At 34.5% G+C, this 27,030-nt stretch overlaps 3 protein-coding genes across 3 annotated transcripts in view; 1 reads left to right on the top strand and 2 right to left on the bottom strand.

Moving 5' to 3' along the window:
• Window positions 1–297, top strand: part of LOC120623812 (gamma-aminobutyric acid receptor alpha-like) — a 37,438-nt gene extending 37,141 nt beyond the window's left edge. The window contains exon 11 of the mRNA XM_039890069.1: window positions 134–297. Within this exon, the coding sequence (XP_039746003.1) occupies window positions 134–297 (164 nt within the window). The remainder of the gene's footprint in view (window positions 1–133) is intronic.
• Window positions 298–4,573: 4,276 nt separating this feature from the next.
• LOC120623615 (adenylate cyclase type 9) lies at window positions 4,574–22,638 on the bottom strand. Its single transcript, XM_039889682.1, has 8 exons — window positions 22,392–22,638; window positions 21,709–22,080; window positions 19,254–20,260; window positions 17,289–17,543; window positions 16,843–17,208; window positions 13,983–14,362; window positions 12,485–12,679; window positions 4,574–11,408 (listed from the first exon to the last, which is right to left on the bottom strand). Exons 2-8 carry the CDS (start codon window positions 21,996–21,998, stop codon window positions 9,591–9,593), a joined length of 4,311 nt encoding a protein of 1,436 aa, XP_039745616.1. The 5' UTR covers window positions 21,999–22,080; window positions 22,392–22,638; the 3' UTR covers window positions 4,574–9,590.
• Window positions 22,639–25,056: 2,418 nt separating this feature from the next.
• LOC120623592 lies at window positions 25,057–26,720 on the bottom strand. Its single transcript, XM_039889634.1, has one exon. It carries the CDS (start codon window positions 26,635–26,637, stop codon window positions 25,921–25,923), a length of 717 nt encoding a protein of 238 aa, XP_039745568.1. The 5' UTR covers window positions 26,638–26,720; the 3' UTR covers window positions 25,057–25,920.
• Between the last annotated feature and the right edge of the window lie 310 nt (window positions 26,721–27,030).

Genomic DNA, 27,030 nt, shown 5'->3' with positions numbered 1-27,030 from the left:
CAAACTATGCAAGTACAAACTTTCTTCTTGAATCATTCTTGCTGAAATCTGTTCCGTAGTTTAAAATATTTAAGCGTACAAACAGGGGTGGCGATATTTTTTAATACTATGTTAAGATGTGGATAATTTTCAGGTAACCGCGGCCATATCAACAGCGTGTCGCACATAGATAAAGCAGCCCGCGTACTGTTCCCGGCGTCGTTCGCGCTGCTCAATCTCTTCTACTGGCTGATTTACGCTTTCGCCAACGACACCTTCGCTTGGAGTGACAACCCTATTAGCACTCTTTCACATTGATCAAATTATTTTCCAATACCATAATAGGGTATATTATTGTATGGTACAATAAAATAAGATATAAATATTAAAAACTAAAAACATGGCTGTACAGTGATATACCTTTGCCTTTTCCCTACGGGAAAGAATAAAGATAAAAAACATAATATATAAGCTATCACACTATAGGCTTTTTTTGCACTTTTAAATACGTTTAACCTTTTTTTTTACGTGAAGAATCGTCATGGACTTCTGCACGCTGAATAATAAGTACAGTACCTAGTAAAGTCAGATTCTCACCGACTAACACCACGATGTACCAACTCGTCATCTGGCTGGGTCAAGGGAGCGCTTTCGCACTCATCCGCAGCCCAGCCAGCGGCGTCCTGTTGAGGCGGACTACCTCTGGGGGTTTATAGGGGGCAATATATCAAATGTCCCGACATTCGCCAAAGACGCACCAAGAAAACTCATTGCGCCTTCCATGGAGGACGAACTACTTCCAACAGGCGATAGATGTCTATCGAAAATACGTTCCGTCTGTAATATCTTCCATTTATTGATTACGATATCGTCCAATAATAAGTACCTACCTAATGTATCGAGCCCGAAATACTATTGGTATCTACGCTAAGTGAAGCACTACCGCACTAAGCGAGCAAGCCTACACGATATTTTACAAAGTAATAATAAATGTACACAAAACTGTATGGAGGATTTTTATTTCAAAAAAAATCAGACCGTCCGCTATAGTTTTCAATCTCACGTATATTACTCGTAGCCTAATTAAGTTCGAATGGTATTACGATTTAAGTATCTACCAAAGACCAGAGTAGACATAAGACGTAGTTTTTATAGCAGTAATATGTACAGGCGAGGGTAGAGACGTGTAAGAATATTCGATAAATCTATGGAGGGTAGAGGTAAGGAGAGTCATCTTATATGGGAGAAAAGTTGAAAAAGTGTCCAGTTGTATGCGCTAAATAACAGTTCAAAAATCCGCGCTGGTGGATGCACAGGGTATGGTATGAATCAATCGTAAATGAAGTATGCCGAGTTAAAAAAATTAATGTCATTATCGACTAAAGTAGTTAATTATTGAGAATTTCAACAACTTACGTTGTACAAAATATTGTGGTAAATATAACCTTACTTCCTTGTTTATTTTTCAAGCCTACTCTAACAATATTTATATTTGGCGCTTCTTTTAAGAGTTACCTTGATGCAAATGTGGCGCCATCCTAATTTAATACATTTTGACGACACTTTTTCATATACACAGATGATCCTCCTTACCTCTACCCTCCATAGATAAATCTTATATCTTTTAACGAGTAATTCTTGTATACTTATATATAATTGGAATCTCGGAATCGACTCCCAACAATTTTCATGAAATTTAGTATACAGGGGGAAAGCTGAAAGTTTTCATACTGGGGCAATCTAAAAAGTTCTATATAGTTTGTAATAAAAAACATAAAAATTCGCTTGTGTCCGCAATTGGCAAAAGCCAGTATAAAAACTTATCATATATCGATAAGTACAATAGGTACCGACTACCACATCACTACTACCTCGACGACTGAGTGAATGCTTTGTACGTAACTGTTGCAAAGTTCCGAGTTCTACCCTCTTAAATTATAAATATAAGATTAATTTTGTTAATAAACGTACGTCTGTACTAAGTTCTACGTAAAACAAGTTATCATCATCTGTTATGTGGCTCAATAAGTTGTTAAATATGTTTAGTTTATATGCTGTAAAGTTTTAAAAAGGTGTTGTAACCTGCTAAACTGTAAGAAATATATTATTTATTTGTTTAACCTAGGCTAGTCACTAGGATATGAACTGTAATACAATTATTTAATTAATAAAGATATTTTAAAAACAAAAAAAAAACAAAAGTATACAGGGGGTTTCGGGGGCGATAAATCGATCTAGCTAGGATTCATTTTTAGAAAATGTAATTTTATTTGTGTTTTCCGGTAATAACCGATTTGGTGCAACGAAGTTGCACGGGTCAGCTAGTAAATATATTGAATGAATAAACCCTTATTGTTGACCATCAATGCTTATGAAGACGTCTATAGGTCTGTACTAATATAATAAAGCTGAAGTGTTGTGTATTTTGCGTTTAATTCGAAGATGATCACTACCAGAACAACTAGGAAGTAGGAATTACATAATACTGTAACGTGATACGCTTTATACCTAGTTTTATTTTTACTACGTGATTGACTGAACCAATGCCCCCCGTGTCTTTCCTTCCTACACACACTTCCAATCACACTGGATCCAAAAAAAAGATTTCTCGTCAAGCACCGCATGGAAACTGAGGAATGTACGTGTTTCTTCATTATTTCGTTGTTTTTCATTATTTTTATGTATAGCTCTTGCATCCGCAAGATATAAAGATAGGTATACTACGTCTCTCGTCGTTTGGTAGATATCTGCTCACAAACTTCGCTGGTTTCAATCAAGACTAGAGATATGAGGAAAACATCTTATATCGTTGTTTTTTTTTAAACTACGCGCCTGCAATCTCTAAACTCTGAATAGCGTAGCATTTCCTTCCAAAATGAGCAGGGTTTGCGCCGCAGTCTAAGCTAGCCAATTGCGAATTGGTGGACCTTAGAAGCCTTTGAGAACATTATGGAGAAATCTCAGCCTAGCAGGTTCTCTCAAGACGTTTTCTTTCACCGCTAAAACCAGTAATATTTTTAGACGTCACAGGCAAATAAGAGCTTGATATGATGAAGATGAGTGATTTTCGAAGTTCAAGCAGTACAAAGTTATGTTTATATTGACGTGACGCCATAATTTTAAATTCGGCGTTTCAAGTATCATGTCGGATCGCTAGATTTTGCAGTTTTATTTATTGAAAATTAATACCAATCTCATTTCGAATATTTATACCGAAATAAAAATACGTTTTTCATATAATAATTAGATTAATACAATATTTTAACGATTCTTTGTTACTGTCATCATGCCTATTAAAGTGTTCATTTAAAAATCATCAAATTCTAACGAAGTTGCCCTAATTACGATATACCGTCGTGGTAGGTACTAATTTGGGTCTCCATTATTTGTATTATGTTCACAAAGCTTGTACGTTTTACCAGTTATAAGAAATCTCGTTTCTTTTTCCGTTTAAATTTGCGAAGGATCCCTTCCGGTTTCCGTTTGTACCCTTTGATCAAAGGTTTTTCGAGACACTTTGATATCGTTACAAAGGCAAAAATTCAATGTTACCTTAATATCTAAAACTTTAAAGAAAGAAATACACAAAAGCCGGGAAGAGCAGAGGCGGACCTGGCGGGAATATTGTTATATTATTTTTAATAGTGATAGACGTAATAAGTACACGAAACGGGGGCCGGGCGCCTCAACCATATTTACTTGCCCAGTCAAATTCGTTCATAAATCGGGAATGGTAAATGTGTAACATAATTCACGTGTTTAATAAAAAATAAGTTATGATTACATTGAACACGCAATGTAGGTATTCAAAGTTTAATATTCCGCTAAAGAGCTTACACCTTAACATCGATTACATCTGTCAATCATCGAATCTGATTTAAGTTTTATTACTTAGTTGCAATTTGTTATTCATTTACTTATTTGCAATTTTAAAGTATTTATCCACCAATTACGCAATTATCAACCAATTACGTATTTGTCCAAATAATCAAATCCAAGTAATCAAAGTTTAGGTGTCACCACTAGATTTATTAATTGACTTGCGATTTAGGTCGAGGCGACAAATTCGAAGGGGTTTCGTTGATTCATGAGGATTCCCGCCGTAATAAAGGTACCTATCTATCATCATCATCAAATCAACCGGGCAGGGCACGGGTCTCCTCACACAATGAGAAGGGGTTAAGGCCGTGGTCCACCACGCTGGCCCAGTGCGGACTGGTGGACTCCACACACCTTTAAGACCATTATGGAGAACTCTCAGGCATGCAGGTTTTCTCAGTTGAAGCAAGTGGTATTTAATTACTTAAAACGCACATCACTTACAAAAGTTAGAGCTGGGATTCGAACTCGGCCCCCCCGAAAGGTTATTCGAGCTCCTACCCACTGGGCTATCACCATTACCTCTCTATACTTACCTATAAATTTGTGAATATGGATGGTGAAATAAATATAGGTATTTTGAAATCTCAATCATAATAATTTATGGAAGGAAACAATTGTCAATATTAATATCTTTTATTCTTTACACATATTCGTTATAGGATTTAAAAAAATGTGAAGGCGGTATAATAAGAAGTAAATAATATGTATATGATAAAAAGACAACTGCTCTTTAATAATATAGTAAATAGCATGTAAGTATTATTATCTATTACATTCCATTATGGACATCATCTTTTTATTAGAATTATATTTAAACCATAAATTGTAAAGAGAGCTAAATATCCTTAGGTATTTCAGTTTTGGTCCAACTTTCTACATGTTCAGTAAACCTGAATTCTTCAACACATTCAATTCACTACAAATTTTACATTATAATGAAGTTTCTCATTATTTTCACAGAAATCAATAGGAACCGACATATAATAGCAATTGATAAATATCCGGCAGAATGTGAGCGAGATTCACGTATAGATGGTTCCGTAACTAACTTTAATTAATAGTCGTTTAGATAATTTGAATCGGCGGCAAAAAATATATACAACGTGTAACCGAATTACGAAATACTGTTACTGAAGCGTGTTTAAAGTATATTTCATAAGGAAAAATATTAAATCAAAAGAAGCTTATTTATTTTTCCATACAGAATAATCCAAAAAAAAATTAAGTGTTCACTTATGACAACCCTAATGAAGATAAAAGACCGACACGCGCATAGTACCTACGCTACGCGACGCGTACATTAGATTAAATAAGTGATAAGTGGCTGTATTTGTTTTACTCAGTAACAAATATGGCAGTGGTTTACATAAAAACTTTTAGCGTTTCTGTATCACAGACAAGATAGTAAATAATGTGCCTCTAAAGCCTGTGAAGTATTACTTCGGTTTTCATTTACACGATGTATAGTAAATCTTCTTTAATTTGGTTTCAATAGAAAGGAAACTTCATTAAGGTCATTTTTGACAGAATTTCACTTAAAACTTAAGAGCTGCAACAGAAGATATGAATACAAAATAACAATAAAGAAGTTTTTGCATAATAAGACGGTAATCTCGTTTTTACTCATTGGCATTGTTATTAATTTATTAATTTTCAACATCGCTGCTAACGCATTTACCTACAGCTACCATAGAGCAACGATGTTATACTCTCGACTGAGACGAAGATGTGTGGAATAGACAAGTCTGATTATTGTGAGTATAAATTATAACTTTATTATAATCCTTTCTGTCCTTACTTTACGCTCTAAGTAAGCAAGCATCGACTTGATTATTGGGATAGAGTTAGTTAGAAGGACGGAGATTTATAGGCTACTATATTCCAGGAAAACAAACGGTTCCCACGGGAATTTAATAGGTCTATTCTGCACATCTCCGCCTTAGTGAAATTTCACCTACTTAAGGCAGCGTCAATCTTGATTATTCCGAGAACTCTTTTACGATTCCTAATTAAATCTATAATAATACATATATACCTTATAATATACAATAGACATTTTGAAGGCGATTAGTTTAAATACAAATGGAATGTATAGTAAGGCTTCTCATCATAAGTTCGAAGATCTACATCAATTCGTTGAAGAAAAATTTATCGTGTGAAATTACGGTACAGACTACGCGGTATCATTACCGACAAATAACTTGAACATTTTCACTGTATGTGCAGTACCTAGCCGATTTTTAGTTCACTGTTCTGGGCAACCTGAGAAACGTTATATTGAAAATGACAAATAAATGTGTTTTCTGTCTACACATCAAAAGTGCCTTCTATATGTCTGTTTCAATAAATAAACTTTCAACTTCGAATGGGAGTACTTTTCTCACAACACTCAAGTACACAAGTTATTTGCCGGGATCTGTATTTTACACTTTCGATAACTCTTGGGCCTAAGGATTGATTAATGTATGAGAAACAATGTATAAGAAATATTTATCAAATTAATTACAGGAAAATCGCAATATCTGCAACCCGAAGTTTGGAGTTACTTTCTACATATGGTGGTAAATAGGCTAGTTTGTATGCATCTTTACTGTAAAGCTACATGTACAGGAAAGGTGTATACACACCATTAGAAAACCGGTGGTATATCTTTACTGTAAAGCTACGTCTACAGTAAACGGGCATACACACTGTTAGGAAACGGGTGGTATTTTTTATGTTTACTTGTTGTGGTTACACTTTACATAGTTTGGTTGCAAATCGTTTCATTATTAGAAAAGTAACAAAATTGTATTCAAAGACAAACAAATAATAAACAGACATTAAAACTGCCATAAGCCTGACTGACTATTATACCATACGCTAATCAGTACGACCGCATTTGCAATCTTGGTAGTTTTCGAGTTTTGAAGCGTAGTTTCGAGTTTTGAAGGTAAAATGGACCTCATTTTAAAGCCGTATATACTGTATTACTGCATTTTATTTAATAATCGTTCCAGTATGAGTGCGAGCTGTAGAATTTACGCTTTAAATCATTTAAAACTTAAATTAGTTCCTTTAACGCTAACCTTAAACCGTTTCAATACTCAATTACTACTGGGATTGTGTTATCTTATACTAGAGCTGAAATGTATAAAGCATACTTAGCCTTACCTCAAGCCTAGAACACACTAGTAGACCACGTCGTGCGGTTTGTCTATAGACCTTATAAAGACACGTTCTATAGATGGTCTACAGACACGTTCTCTAGATGGTCTATAGACACGTCTCATTTACTGTCTAGAGACACGGTTCTTTGTCTTGTCTAGCGTCCACACTACGATGTTCTCTCAAGGACATTGTTTTGTGTGGAATAAGTTCCGAAACAACACGAAAACGTAAAAAATAAACGCAAATAGCATTTACATCCGAACCACACTGCTCGGTAGCTGGATGCAGACTGAGACGTGTCTCTAGAATCCGAGTGACGCCCACAATTGCGAAACATTAACTATGAATACGGTCTCCCATTCCGACCGGGAGACTGCTCCTTTTTTGCAGACGCGATGATCGATCTTTAGACATCTCTACGTTGACAACCTGAGACAAGACTCAGAGACTAAAACCGCTCGACTTCCCTACAAATGTTTACCAGGATTAAGAAATATAGCTTTATAGATCTTGACCTTAAGGGTACGGGCTTAAACTTTAAAGACATTCGTTTTCCCTCTGACTCTTAATTAATTTAGATTTTTGAACATAACTTAATTTTAAATGCGTAAAACAAATTGTGCGCACAAGATAAATAGCGGCATTTATTACGTATAGTATAAGTTATCACACCTAATAGTAATTTACAGTCAAAAATAAGTTATTAAATAATTCGTTCGTTCCAAGATAGTTTAAGTACAGTATATAAAAATAGTTCCTAGTATACAGAAAATTCTAATTAAGCAAATAACGCATGCTTATTAGAAAATAAATGTAATGGCTCTCCCACACAAAAGTTATATTATATACTAACAATTTCTAAAACAAAATGTCACAGTTTGTTAGTATTTTTAGTAATTTAATAAATTCTTAACAAAAAACCAAAAACCTAACAATTATTAACCATGACTTCGAAATCAAAACAAAGCGCACATTGCACTCTCTGAATAAAAACTATATCACACAAAAAAAAAAAAAAACTTTTTTCAAAAAAATTTAATGATTTAGTATGAGGTTATGTGAAAAAGTAGGGGTTTTAGGTTGTCAGTTTTAATGTTATATATTTATTACGTTCTATATATACCTGTGATATTTATAACTGTGATATTTTATAGTTAAATGTTTTAAACATTTTAGTAACCCTGTGTGGGGAGAACTTATGAAAATTATATTTCTTTAACTACATATAAATAAGAACGTTGTTCAAATAAGATTCTATTATTTTATCTGTCCTATATTTCAAAATATTACATTTATTAGGATTAGTAAAATAATGTATTTTCTACGGAATTCAAATAAATAGGTAAATATTAATATACTCTTAAATTTTTCTATGAAGTCTTTGAAAGAATTGCTTAGTTTTGAACTACATAGATTATACGTTTTCATTTAGGCAAATTACAAAGGCTGCATACATGAACGATTCGGGGTCCTGGAAACATTTTTAACTATCATAAATACATTTCTATAATTCACTAATTTGGTACTTAATCGTTACCAATGAGATCCCTAACAATCGTGGTCATTTAATTTGGGGGACAAATAAATTACATTAAAACCTATTAGTCGGTATAACGTCCCTAAATATAAAATGCCAACATGTCAGCCAAGAAACAATCCTAGCTAAAATGGTAAAACTTTTTGATACATTCAATATCCCCATATACAGCCCTAGTTATATAACGTTATTATATTGAAACTAGGTACTGATTATAACATTGTTAATATTTTATGGTAGCCTCTATTAAACTTGCGACAATTTATTCTACCTTCTTAAATCTGAATTCACTAAATATAAAGAAACAATTTACAACAACACGATCCGGCAATACAACCCATAAAATCATGATTAAATGTAAAAAACGCGGACCCCTATCTTTTAGATATACAGATCATTACGAAGATCAAATAGAAAACTATATGTTATGTACAATAAATATATCGTTTTAGTCGATACTTTAGTCACGTTAAAACGCATATAGCACATTTTAATTTTTATACAAAATATGTATAAATAATTTTAGAGCATCATAAAATAGGTAGGTATACAATCGTATATACAAATCACATCTAACACGAATAATCCAATCGTCTCCTAATATAAAATGTTTATGCTCCGTTTGTAAAAAGGATGTTTTAAGCTTAGTTACATTTTTATCTCGAGGTCAATTTAATTTTATATACATAAAATTATTGAATAAGCACAATTGGATCATCTCTATCAAATATAATTGCAGACTAGAGCACTGGTCACAGATATATAGAGGCAAGGAATTCGAAGTACACTTCTAAAAGTTAGTCGCTAAGACAATAATAATTATTGTTAGAAGAAGTTGCCCTACTAAGCTCAACAATAAATTATCATATTTTACATCCCGATTATTTCTTAAAAGCTAATATTACGCCCAAACAATACACAATAAATAGAACTACTACAATCATCTCTTAAAATAAAAATTATATCAATCGTTTAAATTTATCAGTGTTTGTATAAATATAAATAGTTAAATCACAGATTCTACTTCTCTAAAATTACACTCCTACGCATCTTTCTTACCAATCACAAGGTGAACATTCATGTTATCCTTCCCCTTGACATAAACGCTTCCACGACGTTCGAAGTCATATCTACACGACAGCACGGGAATGCAAGGCTCTGCCACCTGGATTCGCTTGGAAACGCCAGTGGAGTCCATCCGAGAAGCTATGTTCACGGCATCACCCCAAATGTCGTAGTACAATTTAGTAGTGCCTATTACACCGGCAGTAACGTCGCCGAAATTGTAACCGATACGGAGGATAAAGTCGAATTCGAGCAAATCTTGATTGAAATTATCCACCACTTTCTGCATTTCCAATGCGAAATCCATTAACTGATAAAGATGGTCATAAGTACCCCGCGAAGAATGTCGCAAACCAGGATTCAGTCCGCTAGCTGCCATAAAAGTGCTGCCTATAGTTTTAATTTTCTCCACGTGTTGAAATTCCGGCCTTTCCAATAATTCGTCGAAATCAGCAATCAACTCGTTCAGAACACGCAAATACTCTTTGCCCTTTAAATACGACTCATCGTACATTTCATTAAAATTCACAATACTCGCAAATATAATTGCCACATCTTTGTGGTTCTCGGAATATTTTGCAGTGTTCTTTAACTGATCAGCGACGTGCCGCGGTATAATGTTATGCAGCAGCCAATCGGCTTGGTTTCTCATATTTTGTACTCTTTGCTTGTCCCGGTTGGCTACCACGTTGCTATAGAAACTCAGTCTATAACTAATTTCAAACTCTCTATTGAGAAACCAGACCAACATTAACAATAGCGCGACATCCAAATACAATTCCGTTAGATGCATTTGATGATGTATGCCTTCGTTGCCGTACGTGCCATTATTCCCAAACCAATCCTCATTGGAAACATTTAACATAGGTAATGACATGTTTTGAGCAACCGACAGAGGATTTAATTTAATATCAGAGTCAAATAATTGTGTATTGGCTTCGCGGCAACCCAAAATTACAAAGAACAAGAACAAGCCAGCATAAAGCGTGACCAGTGTATTTTTGACCAGCCAACTCATTTGCGTAAAATTGCAAAAGTGTACAATACAAACGTACAAAAGATAAACGTAGAAAGATTGTTCTCCTTTTAAAATCGTCATCGTAGTGTTTTGGCAAGAGAAGTTTATAAGAATAGCCAATATCGGCAAACTTATTAACAGGCTACCGGACAAATGCCAGGGGTACCAGTTTGATAATTTTCTAAATATTTTGACGGATCTTCTCATTGCATCCGTTATATCCTGAGGGTCGTGTTTCGTTTTCCACTTTAAATAATGCCTATAAATGCACAACGTCATAGCGAGAAACTCTATGAGAACGAAGAACACAAACCATCCAATAGTGTATCGCCATTCGTTGTATAGAATTAATATTGAACTGGATACTGCAATAAAAATAATCGCAGATACTAGAATATCTAAGCCAGTATTAAAGCGAGACGTTGTCAGCGTGGGCGGGAAGTCTTCGCAGTCGTCACTTCTGTGCGCTTTGTCCCGATAGTGGCTTTCCATTTCCGGTATCTTAAAAAAAAGCGTAAATCTATTCAAAGGCGGTTGAACGAAATAGTTTATTCCTGATCTAGCGTTATCTTGAACGCATCTGATCAGCTGCAGATCGGATTGTTTCCTCAGCTTTTGAAGTGATTTGACCTGGTCTTCGTTCAGCGGTGGGGGTAACCTGCTCCTAGAAGGGGGATCGTTTATAGAAGATTGACTTGAAGTGTAATATCCTGACACCCGGTGTTGCATCATATCAGCCTGGGATGTAGCCAGCGACGCGTGGTTGAGTGCGAATATCTGTAATAACAAGAAATAGCTAAACCAAACCGATGACTGCAGGCAAACATTGTATACAAATCTAAATATAAAACAGTTTATAAGTACATGATGATATAAGTAAATGTTTACAATGATAAGCACTTATTTTTCATGTTTATAACATATTTTTTACAAATTTAGCACCAGAGCAAAGGAAATATTATATTAACAAATTTAATTGCCGAAACATGTGCTGGTAGTTTAATGTTTGTTTTATACGATTGTAAATTGTTAGATTCCAAGAGAATATCAAATGGTAGCTGTTTCATTTCTAATTTTAAAACATGTGTTCCAGAGATAAAATGTCGTATTCGCGTCCTTCCTACCACTGACGGGCGATTGGCGCATTGGCCACCGACCCTGCTTTCCGAGTCTAAGGTCGTGGGTTCGATTCCCACAACTGGAAAATGTTTGTGGGATGAACATTCATCAGTCATCTAAGTACCCATAACACAAGCTACGCTTACTAAATGACGATGTGTGAATTGTCGTGGTTTATTTATTATTTGTTTACTGTAGAATACAATATAGATGTACCCTAATGTGTGCTACGTGAATTTTGGAGAGCATTCAATTCAGCATTGGCAAATCCATACCAATCAGGTGGCAAATTTTTTAAATATTTAAGCTTTTATTAGAAAAAAGGTAACTTCTGCCATTACATTATTCGTGGAGTATCTATAAAAATAAAAAGAATTCATGCCCATTTTCACTAAACCTAGGCATCGCCTAATGTTTATGCCTTATGCCTAATGGCAATGTCTACCACAAAACAACGTTAAACAATTCTTAGGTGATCACTATTGATGAATGGTTGATGTTATGCTTAAGAATCTCCTTAGATTGGGCGTTACTTATTGAGTAAAATGGGCATAAATATCTGTTTGTCCGTGGCTGTTATTACGATTAAATTGCCAATTCTTAGACTCATATTATGATTATATTAATGAAAGCAAAACGTAAATCGATACACGTTTTTTTTTCAAAATATCAAAGATCGTATTCATTAGATATTTAACCGATATTGGTAGTCTCTATTTGGGAACCATTCTTACCTGATGCTGAATACTTGATCTCCTACTAGTACTTCGGATTCCAGAATCCTTCCGGCTGTTTACGGAAGGGCAAAGGCTAATGGCATCTTCGAGAGACCGAGGCACCGGCAGGGGTAAATTCAGCCGACGGTCTTTTGGCCTTATCAACTCCCCTTGAGTTGCTAAGGTGGAGCTACGAGCCCGACACACTGGTATCTACAAATTGACAATGCATCTGTGATTTTTCGTATTTCTTTTTCAGATATTTCAATGGTATATATATATAGACTGAAAGAATTCGTCAGACGTCGAGATTCAAAACCAATTAATAACCAGCAATAAACCCAAAAGTATTTTATGTGAAGGCCATATGCCACTAGAATTACCTTATAGAGTTGCAGTTATGACTCGACAAAAATAGTATGTTTAATGAACGTGACTAAGACGTAAAGTTGAATGGCATAACACGACTTTACGTTTCCTCAAACATTTTAAAAACTAACACAAATCTATGTTTGCTATTGCATTTTGCACATATTTCTTTACAATACCAACTTTTGCGACTGCTTTTCGTTTCTTATTACATTTAAATTCTTATTAATAATTTAAAAGCTACAAATACAAAATGATAAATTGCATTTAGTTAATGACTTCTGGTGCCCGATAAACTAACTTTTCAAACAGTGGTGTTCACCTGCTATCCCGATAAAAAATATTGAATGAGTTGAGTTATGCGTTTTGTATGAAGACAACAAGACAGTAAGTTGCCAACTCGGCAATTTACTGGAAAAGTTAGTGAACGAGGCAACTAAAGTTTATTGAATTTCCTTTCGCAAGTGGTAGCAATCACCTATTATATAGCAAAAAATATTTTCTAGCTACCCATAAAAAAAATAGGAAAAAATGTTAAATCCATATAAATTGGGTCAACTTGGAAACATTTGTACAAATTCTTATTTAATAACTAGGTATAGATATTATAAAGTTATTAAAATCGGAACCGACAGCTTAACATGCTTTTCAACGCAAGGGTTGGGCCTTAACTAGTGTGTAATGTCTCTAGATAAACATAATGATTTATTTTATAAACTTTATTATGAGATTAAGATTTTATGTTTGTATTCTTCAGTTAGGTTATCTAACGATTAAAAATCGTCTTAAATAAATATCTGATGGCAGGCGCACGCCAGGGACAGTATTAGACTATTGCCCTTTTTCACTAAAGACGATCAATGCAATGTCTAAATAAGCTACGCTTAATCGCTTTAATTATTAGACATTCGATTTAGGCAAAGCTGAGGTTTAGTTAGAGAGAGTTACGGATATATGCAACTAGTTCAGCGAGGGACCCCAAAGCACCAAAAGGAATTCCCGGATCTATCACGAAAACATTGGAATTTGTGTCTTGATATCAATAGTTACGTTTGAATTAGCGTTGAGTGAAGATAAAAACGCTCTTTCCTGCCTTAACCGGTGTGCGCTGGCCATGAAGTTTAACTAAATCGTGTCGTCTACTAACCTCTATGTTGGGTCTGCCGTACTGTGATCTATAGCTGCTACTTCTAGCGAAGGGTGACATATTACTTCTAGATTGACTCAAATACGAACGAATATCTATAATTTCTTTCTCGAAAGACGCCACTTCGTGGTTAGGTGGACAGTTCAGCTTACTACTACTTTGTATGGGCTTTGACTTTATATCCTGAGATTCTATCACTATAGGCACTTGTTGGTAACCGTTGTTTGATTGGACCGTCTCCTGGCCACGCTCCACGAAGTGTATTGTCTTGTCGTTAAACTGTCGTTTTTTAATTTCGTGCAATGGTGTATCTGAATGTTTCCTCAAAAATCTTGGCACTTTCCAGCCTTTCAATTTGTTCGTATATTTACCGCAGCTCCCTGTAATGTTAGAATAATAATGTTGATCGCACACTATTAACTGGAAATAGTATTAGCCTACTTTCTGTTACGACATAGTAATGAAATGAACCACAGCATAAAATCATTAAAATCTCCTTAATCCAACGTGATCACATTAGTCGACAATGTTCATTAAAATATTTTGTTTGCAAGTTCCTTTATACTTCTACGACAAGCGCTTCTAGCGAAATGATTAAAAAAAACGGTACGACGGAGTATCGCCTTTAAACCAAGCAACTTTCAAGTCCATTTAACTGTGACGCTATAATGTATCGATACTTGATAACGACTCAAAGATTGCGAGCCATACTAAGTCTGAAACACACTCACAGCACACACATCATGCTCGCCACCCCGTTGCTAAGTTTGATAAAGAATAGGACCGGTCAATCAACCCAGTCCACGCTCAAACAAAGAAACCTATCATCGACTGATAAATGGAGTTTGTTTCCTGATACCGTTTTGATATAGCGAACGTTGTTTACGAAACACTATTACTTTTCAATGCACCTTACCTAATAGACCTAACCGCTTTTGCAAGCCCTAAACTAAGGTTTACCTAATTGTTTGCATATCGCTTTTGCCATAACTCCCAAATACCTTAATATTAAGATACGTGAACTGGCTATAACAATATATCTAAGACTACTAGGTAAACTTTCTTATTTATGAGTAATGAGTATTAATACTTTTAAGTATTCAAGAAAATAGAAACTTTTCGACGGTTTCGGTATTTTTATGTAAGTCTGGTAAAATTTTAGATTTAGAATTTATCTTGTTTTTAATATAACAAAACTTAGCTATTATCATTTACATTTTACGTCATTCCTTCACGTGGAGTTCACGCGGTTGAAGTTGGAAGGGGTCATAAATTTTCATAGTAGGTATATAGGTGTAGGTACACATAATATAGTAAACATCTTGTAGATACACTCTAAGTAGGTAATATTATCATAATTTATAATCATAACTGAAATAAACTGACATCGAATAATTATATTATGTCTAGATTGATTATAAATATCTATATAATTATATAGTTCCTAATAGTCCATTCCGATTCTAGACATATTACCAGAGTCAGGGCCCGTCTCGGCGTGAACTCGTACACACCTTTCAGTGAAATCTTAGACTACTGAGCACAGACAGACTTTAGATAGGAGAAACGTATTCAGATCTTAGACTATCCTTACTAATTCGGGTTGAAGGACCGACGACGACGATACTAAGAATCACGAACAAAAAACTTATGAAACTAACACTAGGCTTTGTGATTCATTCTTAAAACGTTCAAATCATTAGACCAAAGGGTATTTATAATGTTACGGATAGATTAGATAATCATTGGACAAGCGACTATTGCTTACGTTTTACTCGCGTATTCGCTTCGTTAACTACTTATTGTTTATCTAAAAACTTGTCACGCTCGCAAGTCAATAAGTTTATTTATCGAACAATCACTTAGCATGCGAGTGCTACTGAAGCCTTAAGCACATTGAATACTTTTCACACTTTGTTAACAATATGCGCACTTTTTGTTTTGAGCGCTTTTATTGAATGGCGTAAAGAAATTGATGATCACATGGATTGGGTTTAACATATACAATCAATGCTCTATAGAGATTAGTTTCAGTCAATTGTTTAGTAGCTAAAGTGCAATGATTTGTATCTTTTGTGATTTGCAAAGGTTGATTCAAGCATTTATAGATACGTAGATACATAATTGCTATCCTGTTCACGGAGGTGACGTGCAGAGTTAAAATTTCGCGTAGCAATAGACGTAAATAGCAACGGACGTAACAAATATTAACTCTACACTGTTATTTTAATATATTATATAGATTAAAGATTTATTTTATCTAATCTACCACCCATTCCAGTATTGTATCGATGCTGTGAAGGATGGTAAAATTACGAAAAGGACCTATTCGTTTGATATTATAAATGTTAGAATCGTTTTTTCATCAATTATTGTAGCATGATGTGCAGAGAGCATCACCTTCAAGTAATTAACAGTCACACAATATCTTATCAGCAAGCTGTACTACTGATAACCGAGACTTTCAATAAATAAAACTCCGCCTTAGTTCAAGGGTTCAATAATATATTATGGCCACAAACATCTTATAGCCTAAGCTGGTGTGCAACTTAGGTTCTATGTTTATTTGTTTATTTTTAAATCGCCTCCCAAAATTTTAGTTTCATAATTGTTATTCAAGGTAAGGCTTAATAAACTAACCACTAAAAACGAAAGATGTAAATGGATCGTTTTTAAAAAAAACGTACTAACATAAAAAAGCAGTATCTAAAACTATTACAAGATTAATCTAAACCGAGAAATCAATCACACCAAATCAAGATATAAATCATGAACCGGACATTTTTGTCGTTTGTCATGATTATAACGACAGAGTTAAAAATGTATAAAAGATATGACACAATTAAATCAATGAACTTACCGACAGACGTCGGACTTTTCGATGAATTTTCCGTACTTTCGGGAAAACTCTTCTTTTCATCCATCTCAGTATCAGAATCCAAAATGCTCGGCAGTGAACTGGCTTTATTGCGAAAATTAAAAGGATTCGGGGAAAGGAAGTTGTTCGAATTTTTGGAATCGTTTTTGTTTTGCTTTTCATCCGTCGACGATGCACTTGTTTTTGCAGACAGTGGTAGCGGCAAATGATTAAAGGATAAAATAGATTGCGGGGAAACTGCGGGAGATATAATGAGGCGGACATTAATAGGATTGGAGGGAGTAAGGCAGTGGTCATGATCATATGGAGAACTCATCTGTCGGCCTTCAATGAAGTAGGTTTTATGACCTGGACACATTTAAGGGTTTTTAATTATTGATAAAAGGTAAATACATGCACAACAAATATCTCAATTACGAGTTAATTACCGAAAACTTCCTCGCCTTCTTCTAGAACGTAGGAGCCCCCGAGAAATTTACAAGTTTCTTCGGAAATGTGTACGCGACCAGGTTTCCCTGTAGATTCCATTTTGTTGGCGAAAGTAACATCGTTGCTCCAAACATCGAATTTAAATCTCCTCGTGCCTACTATTCCACACAGAACAGTCCCTGTGTGTACACCCACCCTCATATTCACGCCCTCATCACGCTCTCTATCAAATTCTTGGATTGCATCTATCATCCCTGAAACATAGATGACCTATGAAAATTTTACGATTAAATTAACGATTTAACAATAAACTATGAAAGTATGAAGTAATATAATTTATACCTACACTCCTTTACAAAAAAAACGGGCACTTTTAATTTATTTGAGTACTCTTAGTATTAACAGTTGTGAAAGGAATTTGATGCAACAAAATAATATAAATATTATTTCCTGATGTAAAAACACTTTAATTGGTAATTAAGTCGATCTTAATTTGTTTTATTTGAATTTTAGGGAAATTGCTCATTTTAACCAAAAAATAAAATAACTTCAATTGACTTTCTCCTTTATATACTAAACGTTACAAAAGGTAAAATAAAAATTGGATGTGGCCTCCTGTGGCTGAAATAACTTCTGCAATTCTTCGTGGTATGCTTTGCCAGGTTTTTTTTTGAGTTCCTGGGGAATAAGCTCCCATTTGGCAATAGCAATTCAAAGCTCTAAAACGTCGTTTTAGGAAGTCCCAGAGATGCTCAATAGGATTGAGGTCGACTTCATGCTGGCCAACCTAAATAGGCGGATCCCAACTTCACTTAAGGAAGCTACGTCGCCCGCTCGGTGCGCTCGACCATTGTCGTCCATAAACACAGCACCACCTCCTATAAGAGCTAACGCTGGTTGGGCATGAGGAGTAAAGAGTTCCATGATGTAGCCATGTGCATTTGAAGAGCCATTTTCTACCAGATCTAACTCTATGCAAAGTTATGCCAGGCCAAACATTAGAGCCTCCACCGTACGGCGTAATTTTTTCAACACCTACCTTTTGGTGCTAAGAAGACCAGGAGAAAGTTTCTCCTGGTCTTCTTAGCACGACGGTACTCACTAATTAAAAAGATTCTGGTTTCATCTACAATTAGAACCATGCTTGGCTGAAATTTTCACTTTGCCTCCGTCACCTTGCAATACGGTGCCCAAGGAGTAATTTAGGACTCCTAGCTGGTCTTCGACTGTTTATACTCACTTTTCTATCATCTTTAAGATTGGTTTTGATGTTATTGTTGGTAGACTTTCGATTTTGGACAGCTTGGCTCACATTATATTGATCTTCTCTGGGCTCAGTACATCGTATTCTTCCTGATCTCGGTCTTCTTTTCAAAGTACCGGTTACTTGAAACCTAATCTAGGTCCGCTGAACAGTGGGACGACTAACACCAAACCGTTCCGGTACATGACATTGTACAGCCTCAAGTCAGTTCTTTGAGAAGAGTCACTATATTACCAGCAAGAATTCTTAAACTGCGAGAAATAGTTTGCATCGAAAAGAATATTTTTAAATGGATTATCTTATTTTACTTCCCAGTACTTTTTTATACGTAGACAAGTGTTTCTAATTAATTTAATGCAAATAAAACCTAATTGGTTTAAGATTTCCATAGTTGTACAGAAAAGTTTGGGGTGCCCGTTTTTTTTGCAAATGGGTTTATTTTTAAAATAATAATTGACGGAGATTGAGATGGCCCACCTGATGGTATGGGGAAATTCATTGCCTATAAACAGATCAACACTTCGCAGGGTACGCAAAGGGCGTGTCCTGCAAAATTCCACACTGTGTCCATCAAGCTGAGGTGTAGCCGTTAAGCCTCATATGCCTGAAATTACACCGGCAACCACACCCTCCAGACCCTATAACGAAAAGCTCTACTACCACTCAAACTATATCTGAGAAAGATTAAATATTTACTTACCCAATCCCATCTCCACACAACATGTTGCATGATCGGGTCTAGGCTCTGGGCAACCAGACACGCAGTAATAGCAGTCGCCTAAGGTGGATATTTTTTCGCAACCATGTATAAGACATAGCTCATCAAACTTTTCAAATAAATCATTTAATATATTAACTAATTCCTCCGCACCTTTATTACTCGACATTCTTGTAAAGCCAACAATATCGGCGAAAAGAATAGAAACATTATCCATTGAATTCATATTGAAAGGTCTGAACAGTGATTTAATGTCAGATGCCCCTGGGTTTGAACTTCGTGGATTTAGAGGATCGTTAGTTTTAAAATGGGTTTCAGTTTCTAATATTTGCTCTTCCATTAACCAACTAGCTAGTTTCGGTGGCATTACTGAATGGATCATCTTTTCCTTTAATAGTTTCTCCATCTCCAATTGTCGCCTTACTAACAGGCTCTGACCTACTTTCATAAAGGTGCCGCGCATTCTCACAAAGGTCATAAGATAAATATGCACACCAATAATGTGAACACAAAGTTGCAGGAAAACTCTCACAAACATTCCACGGAACTGCCATTCTTGTTCAGATAAATGCAAAACAATATTCAAGACTTCAAACACTGTTGAATACATCAATCCTATGATCACACAAGCAAACAGGGGTAGTGGTGTGAGAGTATATATTATTAACAGGATCTCTATACACATAGCAAAATGGCCAGATTGACTGATGTCTGCAGCTTGGATATATTCAGCATTGATTTGTGTGGTCAATGTTACTAAAGAAAGACTTAGGGTACACAGAGCAAGTGCCATGATCAGGGATAGCTTAGATGTGTACACTTTGTAAATATTTGTAAATGTTACAAAAAGCATAACACATGTTATAAGGAGGACACCAGCAAATATAGAACACAAAAACGGCCACTTCACAGTAACACCATTTAAGCCAAGAACCACAAGGTAGATAAACCATGATATAGAAAATATCAAAATATATAAAAGTGCAAATCTGAAAAGAAATAAAAACACTCATTATATTACAATAACAATGAGTAAGGTTGTAAAAAAAAAGTGTTTTACAGCTATATAAGAAAGTTTCCTTGGTGAATATAAACCCAATGCGTACACATAACATACACACAACATTATTAGGACTACCACATACAAATGGTAAATGTTAAGGCAGTTAAACCTCATTGGAGCAGCATAGTGGGTTACAGCTCTAAAATCCTCTCCTACAAGAGAAAAGCCCTGTACCCAGTGTAACGAATCTACCCTACTTGCTAAATAAACAATATTTTTAAAGAACATAATATTGAGAGAAAATCGGACCTCATAATTTTATTTCTGAAACAAATCTGATCAAACCTCGCTCAATGATTTAGTTTGGAGACATACTAAAACATGGCATTATAAAATAAATACATTTTAACAGTTTAATGCATTAGGCCCATCTCACCCTGCGACTATTATAAGGGGCAATACAAAAGGACGCTTAGCATTCCAAAGCCAGAGTGCTAGTATTGTGTCCATATGAAATGTAGTGTGGATGATGTGTAAAGGCATTGTGGAGGCCAACAATTGAGAGATAAATAAGTACTACTGATAATTTGAACTTTTAAAGAAATTACGATTTAAGAATAAATCGTTTTTCTCCTTACATAGTTTTGTGAATAGAGTCTTGTTTAAAATAATGCAACGGAGCGATACTCTAATTGCTAAGTTAGAGTACTGCAACACTCACAATCGACTTGTTTCAAGTCTGAGCTTGAGTAGGAGTCCACCATTACGTTGCGTGTGTTGGGGCTCTCAACTACCATTATTTCAAGAAGAGTTAATGGTACCGTAAAGAATTGTTCTGGTACTAAGAGGAAGGAGTGATACATAGTGAATCCACTATGCTGTTTAACAGTGATATGAATGCCCGGAGTAGGGAGATTAAGTAGAATATGCTATGATGAGGTGAACGAGACATTATGTTAATTTAAAGGTTATTAAGATCCTATTTTAATGCAATTTAAGGAAATCAGGCTTGTGAACTTGTTGCTTCTGAGGCTCTAAAAGTCTTGGGTTATTAAGGGACAAAAAGGTTGGGGTCTTAGCCTCTGGATGATCATGTGCCAGTATTATTTAAAAAACAATGAAACCTTCTGGAGAGATCTTTGTTAGGTAGTTGGTTTAGTTACACCAGATACAAGACTTTTGGGTGCCTATTTAATGCCCTATGGCTTAAGACTATAATTGCCATAGGGGGTAGGGATGCTGTCCCTGAAACATACCTACTGTTTTTATGGGCAAAAGTTCCTTATGTAAAACAACACAGAATATTACAGATACAAAATTACAATAAAGCTTTTTTGTTTGCATTGTGTTCATATTATGCACCCAGGAGCCTTTCCACCAAAATACTGAGGTGTCAAGCAGAACATTCTGAAAGGAAATAATAAATGGACTCACCTGAATCTTAAACGTATCTGTCTGAAAGAGCTACTTCTGTATTGACCTTCAAGGATTTCAGAGTCAAAACGTGGGTTCCACCAGGTGCCAGGAGCAGCTCTCTCAAAAGCAATGGGTATGGTAAACCCACAGCAATTGGTGGTGGGATTATTATGTGCCAAGTAAGCCTGCACATGTGGCGCCAGGCGTATCTGAGCGTCTTCCCCTTCAGAACAGTCAGCATCATGCTTAGTATCAAAATGTTCAGACTCTTCATTATTGCAACTAACACATCCGCTTTGGGCACTCATTGTTTATGTATTAAAGTACTCACACATTCCATCTCTTTACCAGTAGTCAGCATTCTTAAAGAGCCCTCTTTTTGGGATTCATCTACAAAAATATTATAACTATGACCCAATCTGTGTACCTTCCTGACAATATAAATCGTTAATATTATTTTTTAGCAAAAGTCACTATTTTACACATTTGTATATTTTTCAAAATAAAATTTGAAATCGATTTAATTTTTCTTTATATTTTCAGATTGAGTAAAATAAAAAGATATATTTACAATTTATTATTTGTGAAGCGAACAAGGAGTACCTGTTTTTTACTTCTTTTAAAAGGAAGATATCTGCATGTATTGCCTCACGCGAAAGACTTACTAATAAAATAATATTTAGTACAAACTACATACTCACCATTTTCAGACCAAGGTTATATTTTCTTATGTGAGAGCATTAAACTGATACAATAGAACCGCACTTCCTACTCTTATAAATGTTTTTTTAAGTATTTCATCACTTTATAAACATGTTTAAGTAACAAAAATTTTAACACATTCGCAAAATTCCGTAAAATTCGCGAAATTTACACTGCCACAGCCTGCCACCCAGATTTAGATCACAGACGAATAACACGGAGGTAAAAAGTAGCACTAAGTACCTACTAACAGACCAATATTATTTCATACCTATCGTATAATGTAAACAATCATTACGTTACTTTTTAGCTAAGTTTTTTTTGAATGGTTAAGATTATTATAAAAACACACAAAGAAAATCTCTTTTTATTTTCTATGTTTTATTTATTTTACCACACATATTTTTAAAACATACTTTAGGTACCAACACTAAAAAAGTAATTAAAAGATTGTTTACATTATAAGACAAGTTAAAAAAAGGAGCTCCTTCCAATTATTGAAAAATCCTTCTTACAATTGAAAATTCTTATTCTACTTCAATTGAAAAAAACATAATTCTGTGGATTAGAAACACAGGCATTGGCCACAGGAAGAAGATTAGAATCTGAGATTAGTTAGGTTAGACTATTAAATTATAGATGAACAACAATCGAGCGCGTCCAACCTGCGTCCTGTGCGTCCGCACTTGCGTGATCACAGAACAATATTACTCCAAGCAGTGCGTGATTGTGACCAATAAAAAAACTCTCGCTCAAAAGGTCATGACTTGTGATTGGTCGAATCACTATTGTGATGCGATTTACCGCCAATAAGTAGACAAAGCGTTGTCAACTAGTCTAAATACCAATATATTGTTAGAATCATTGGGTTAGGCTCTCGTTATGGAGGGTAGAGGTAAGGAGAGTCATCTTATATGGGAGAAAAGTTGAAAAAGTGTCCAGTTGTTGCGCTAAATAACAGTTTAAAATCCTCCACAATGGCGCTGGTGGATGCACAGGGTATGGTATGAATGTAGCAATCGTAGATGAATTGAAGTATGCCGAGTTAAAAAATTTAATGTCATTATCGACTAAAGTAGTTAATTATTGAGAATTTCAACAACTTACGTTGTACAAAATATTGTGGTAAATATAACCTTACTTCCTTGTATCTCCATACTTCCTTGTTTATTTTTCAAGCCTACTCTAACAATATTTATATTTGGCGCTTCTTTTAAGAGTTACCCTGATGCAAATGTGGCGCCATCCTAATTTAATACATTTTGACGACACTTTGTCATATACACAGGTGACTCTCCTTACCTCTACCCTCCATAGCTCTCGTAAATAAAATACAGTGCACATATTTAAGAGTTATTTATTTACTTTGTACTTCGAGATTTATTTTAGTTACCTACTAGGTAAACATTTTTCATACTAATACTTTACTTTCGCTTTATTTAAAACAGGTACATACTTATAATTTATCATAGTACCTGCCGACTTAATAGGTTTGAATAGTTTTATAAAGTTTAATTATTATGCCTAAACTTTAACCGATTATTAATTTGTCACAATGGTGCTTATAACGGCTTCTAGCAACTAGGTTTAATGTAAATGTGTTAATACTCATCTCACATCTCGTCAGCAACTTGTGGTTTGTAAGAAAGTACGTTTCAATGACTCGCAATTAACGTGGTTGTTCGTTTTACTTTCCTTTATAAACAATTACTTCTTCTCATAATTAGGTGTTAGAGAACAGAATAACCTTTTAAACTTCTACCAACTGTACTTTTAAGTTTTTAACCATGCTAGTTTTTCCACCATCACCGGTTAATTCCCCCTTTTTTCCCACTGACATTGACATTCCGCCTACCAAGACCTACAGTTTTCGTTCAGGAATCGGGAATCCTAACTGATTCTTAGTGCTGTTTATTACAATTTGTTTGTTTGGATGTTTTATTTAGTTATATTTATTCCAAATGTTAGTCCATATTATATTAATATACATAGACCTAATCTACAAAACGGCTCGTAAGGGTGGTGTTCCTACGAATAGCTTTTTCTGAAATTGGGCACTTAAATGCACAAGACTTTTAAAATACGACTGGTGGTTCTAGAGATTATCGCAAGCTAACATCTTTCAACTTTCCAAGCCAAGCCAAGTTCTGTAGATAATCCTGAAAAACACATTTTTTTGTATTTTCTTTACAAATGTTTGTTATTTAATTAAAAGTATAAGTTATTTTATTCAATTCAGCTGAATTAGGAACAATAATACAAGTTATATTTTATTGGGGTATTCAACTCATCATCTTCATGTTATACCTTACATACCTACTTAGTGCCTATTTTACTCTTTGGAAACTGGTTTGAGGGAAAAAACTGGGCAAGTTAAATTCCTAATTATAAATATATAAGTAAAAAAACTTTATTTATTTTCAACATTTAATTTCTAAAAAATATCTAATATTTGTTGCAATAACATTTAAAGTTAAATTCTGCATATATCAAAAATATCACAACAAATCTTATAGGCTACAAACAAATGACAAAAAGTTCAATATCAAAAATACAAATTACAAATTGATTGGTCCTTAGAAATATAATATCAACAAGGCACACCATTTGCATTGAGCACCACAAATATTATACAAGTATTGCTTTTTTTTAGCTTAAAATAAAAAAATAGTTTTTGATATTGGATATAATTTTAATTGGTCCGTACCGAGACTGGAAAAGTGGTTTCAACCCATTGAACAACACAAAGCTTGATGGTTAACTTGCATGCAAGTCTGGATCCCAAGACCTAGGTTGAATGTTAATGTTGGCATAGATAATTATGAAATTATGTATATTTTACCCTTATTAAATGATATAAATCGGTTAACTTGTTAACAAAGTCTATAACTTCCAAACATCATCTTTTAATCACAGGCTCATTTTTTGTATGTTTGGATTTAACTCTGATGATGATGGTCATCATCCTCAACTTATTAATGTCCCACAGTTGCACAGCCAACCTACCTATTAGAAATGTGCAATTTACAGCTTAGGCTCTCAATGCTGATCAAATGTAAGTAGGCAGGTTGGATAAAATGGACCTTGTTAAACAAAAAGGATCCAACCTACATTGTTTTGAGACATTTATGGCCTTATAAATAATAAATGGGGCATAAAATTGCAACAGTTATAGAGTGTTTTGTCACACTTTAACTGATAACATCTTTGTAATGTCAGCATGAAAAACACTTCATAAATATTCTAATATTTCACCACATTTCTTTATAAGGCCCTAAATATATAGAAACTAGGTCAATGTGGGTTGGATTATTTTTGTTTAAATTTAAGATGTAAGACTTAATAAACTTACATCTTAAATTTAAACTTACATCTTAATTTTACTTTTGATTATCACACACACTACAACATGTTGTCAAATCACATTATGTATATTATCCTAAACTACTGTAATTGAATTGCTGCAATATGTATTGGCACGATTCAACTAATCTGTGTCACATTTACTTTTCTTTTAGCATTTTATATTTAGTCATTGTACATCCCATCAAGAAGGAAATCCATTCTTTTGTAGTGCCTATTATTCCAAGCCTCTTGACCCCTTTTAAGTGCCATATAGCCCACTATTGCAAACATAGGAACAACCAAAATTGTTATTACTATAGGCAGAATAATTTCAGGGTGGCTTCCAGCCTTGACCACATGAGCTTTAGTACTAAGGATATTATCATCAACATTCACATTGTTAATTTTGTCTATTTTTTCAATTGCTTCAGAAGATACCAGTAAAGGCTTGTGTATTTTTGTAATATTTAATTTTTGTACATCATCTCCAAGTATAATTGTCTTATTTAAAACTGTGTTTTCCTTCTGTACTAGATCAGGTTTATTGGTTTTATTAGATACCTGAAGAGTAGGCATATCAGAGGGCAATTTTTGTTCTTGGCTTTTGATGCCATCATCGTAATTGACTCCTTTTCTTGCAACCACAGATGTTGCCTTAGTCACACTTATATTTTTTTCTAAATTTAAGAGAGCCATATCATTACTAGGCAAAGTGACAGTGTTAATAATTGTTTTTGACCCAGCTTCACTTAATTCCTTATGCATAACATTTTTGTTGTTCTCTGATAGAGCTGATACAATCGGAAATGTTGTTCTAGTTTCAGTATTAACTGGAGGTATCAGTTTTCCTCGAATCAAGCAAATAAAGAATATGTAACAAATTACTAAATGTTTAAACATTTTGGATATTAAAAGCTACATAAGAATTTTTATTTATAATCTGAAATATTACAAAATTAACTTATAACTCGCAAGAAACTAAAAAATAAACACGTAAATTAGTACAAAAAAAATAAAACAACAAGTCAACGTCAACTACAAATTGACATTGACTTTTAATAAATTGCCCGGGTTCTTGTCGTTTTATGATTACCCCAGAATTATCTATGTACAATACAAACCTATCCATTATCCATACGTCGTAATAGGTAGAAGGTAGAAAATAAAAAAATTGCCCAAAATGCGTATTTCCATTGCTCTATCAACAAACCACAATATAGCTCCAAAAACAGTGTTAATAACATAACAATAGATACAGCCCACTGACCTCTATTATACTAGGTCAGTAATACA

The sequence above is a fragment of the Pararge aegeria genome, chromosome 5, assembly GCF_905163445.1.
Source record: "Pararge aegeria chromosome 5, ilParAegt1.1, whole genome shotgun sequence".
In the NCBI taxonomy this organism is placed as follows: Eukaryota; Metazoa; Arthropoda; class Insecta; order Lepidoptera; family Nymphalidae; genus Pararge; species Pararge aegeria.
The sequence above is the reverse complement of the archived record's forward strand: the minus strand, read 5'-3'. Positions and strand labels throughout refer to the sequence as shown.

What these genes read in the sequence shown, in the direction of transcription:
- LOC120623615 (XM_039889682.1), bottom strand. Translation starts at nt 21,998, where the DNA reads ATGAGTGCCCAAAGCGGATGTGTTAGTTGCAATAATGAAGAGTCTGAA. An exon ending in CAGATACGTTTAAGATTCAG is followed by an intron (nt 20,261 to 21,708) that starts GTGAGTCCATTT and finishes ATTTCTTTTCAG; the next exon opens with ATTTGCACTTTTATATATTT. An exon ending in TTGTGTGGAGATGGGATTGG is followed by an intron (nt 17,544 to 19,253) that starts GTAAGTAAATAT and finishes TCTATGTTTCAG; the next exon opens with GGATGATAGATGCAATCCAA.
- LOC120623592 (XM_039889634.1), bottom strand. Translation starts at nt 26,637, where the DNA reads ATGTTTAAACATTTAGTAATTTGTTACATATTCTTTATTTGCTTGATT.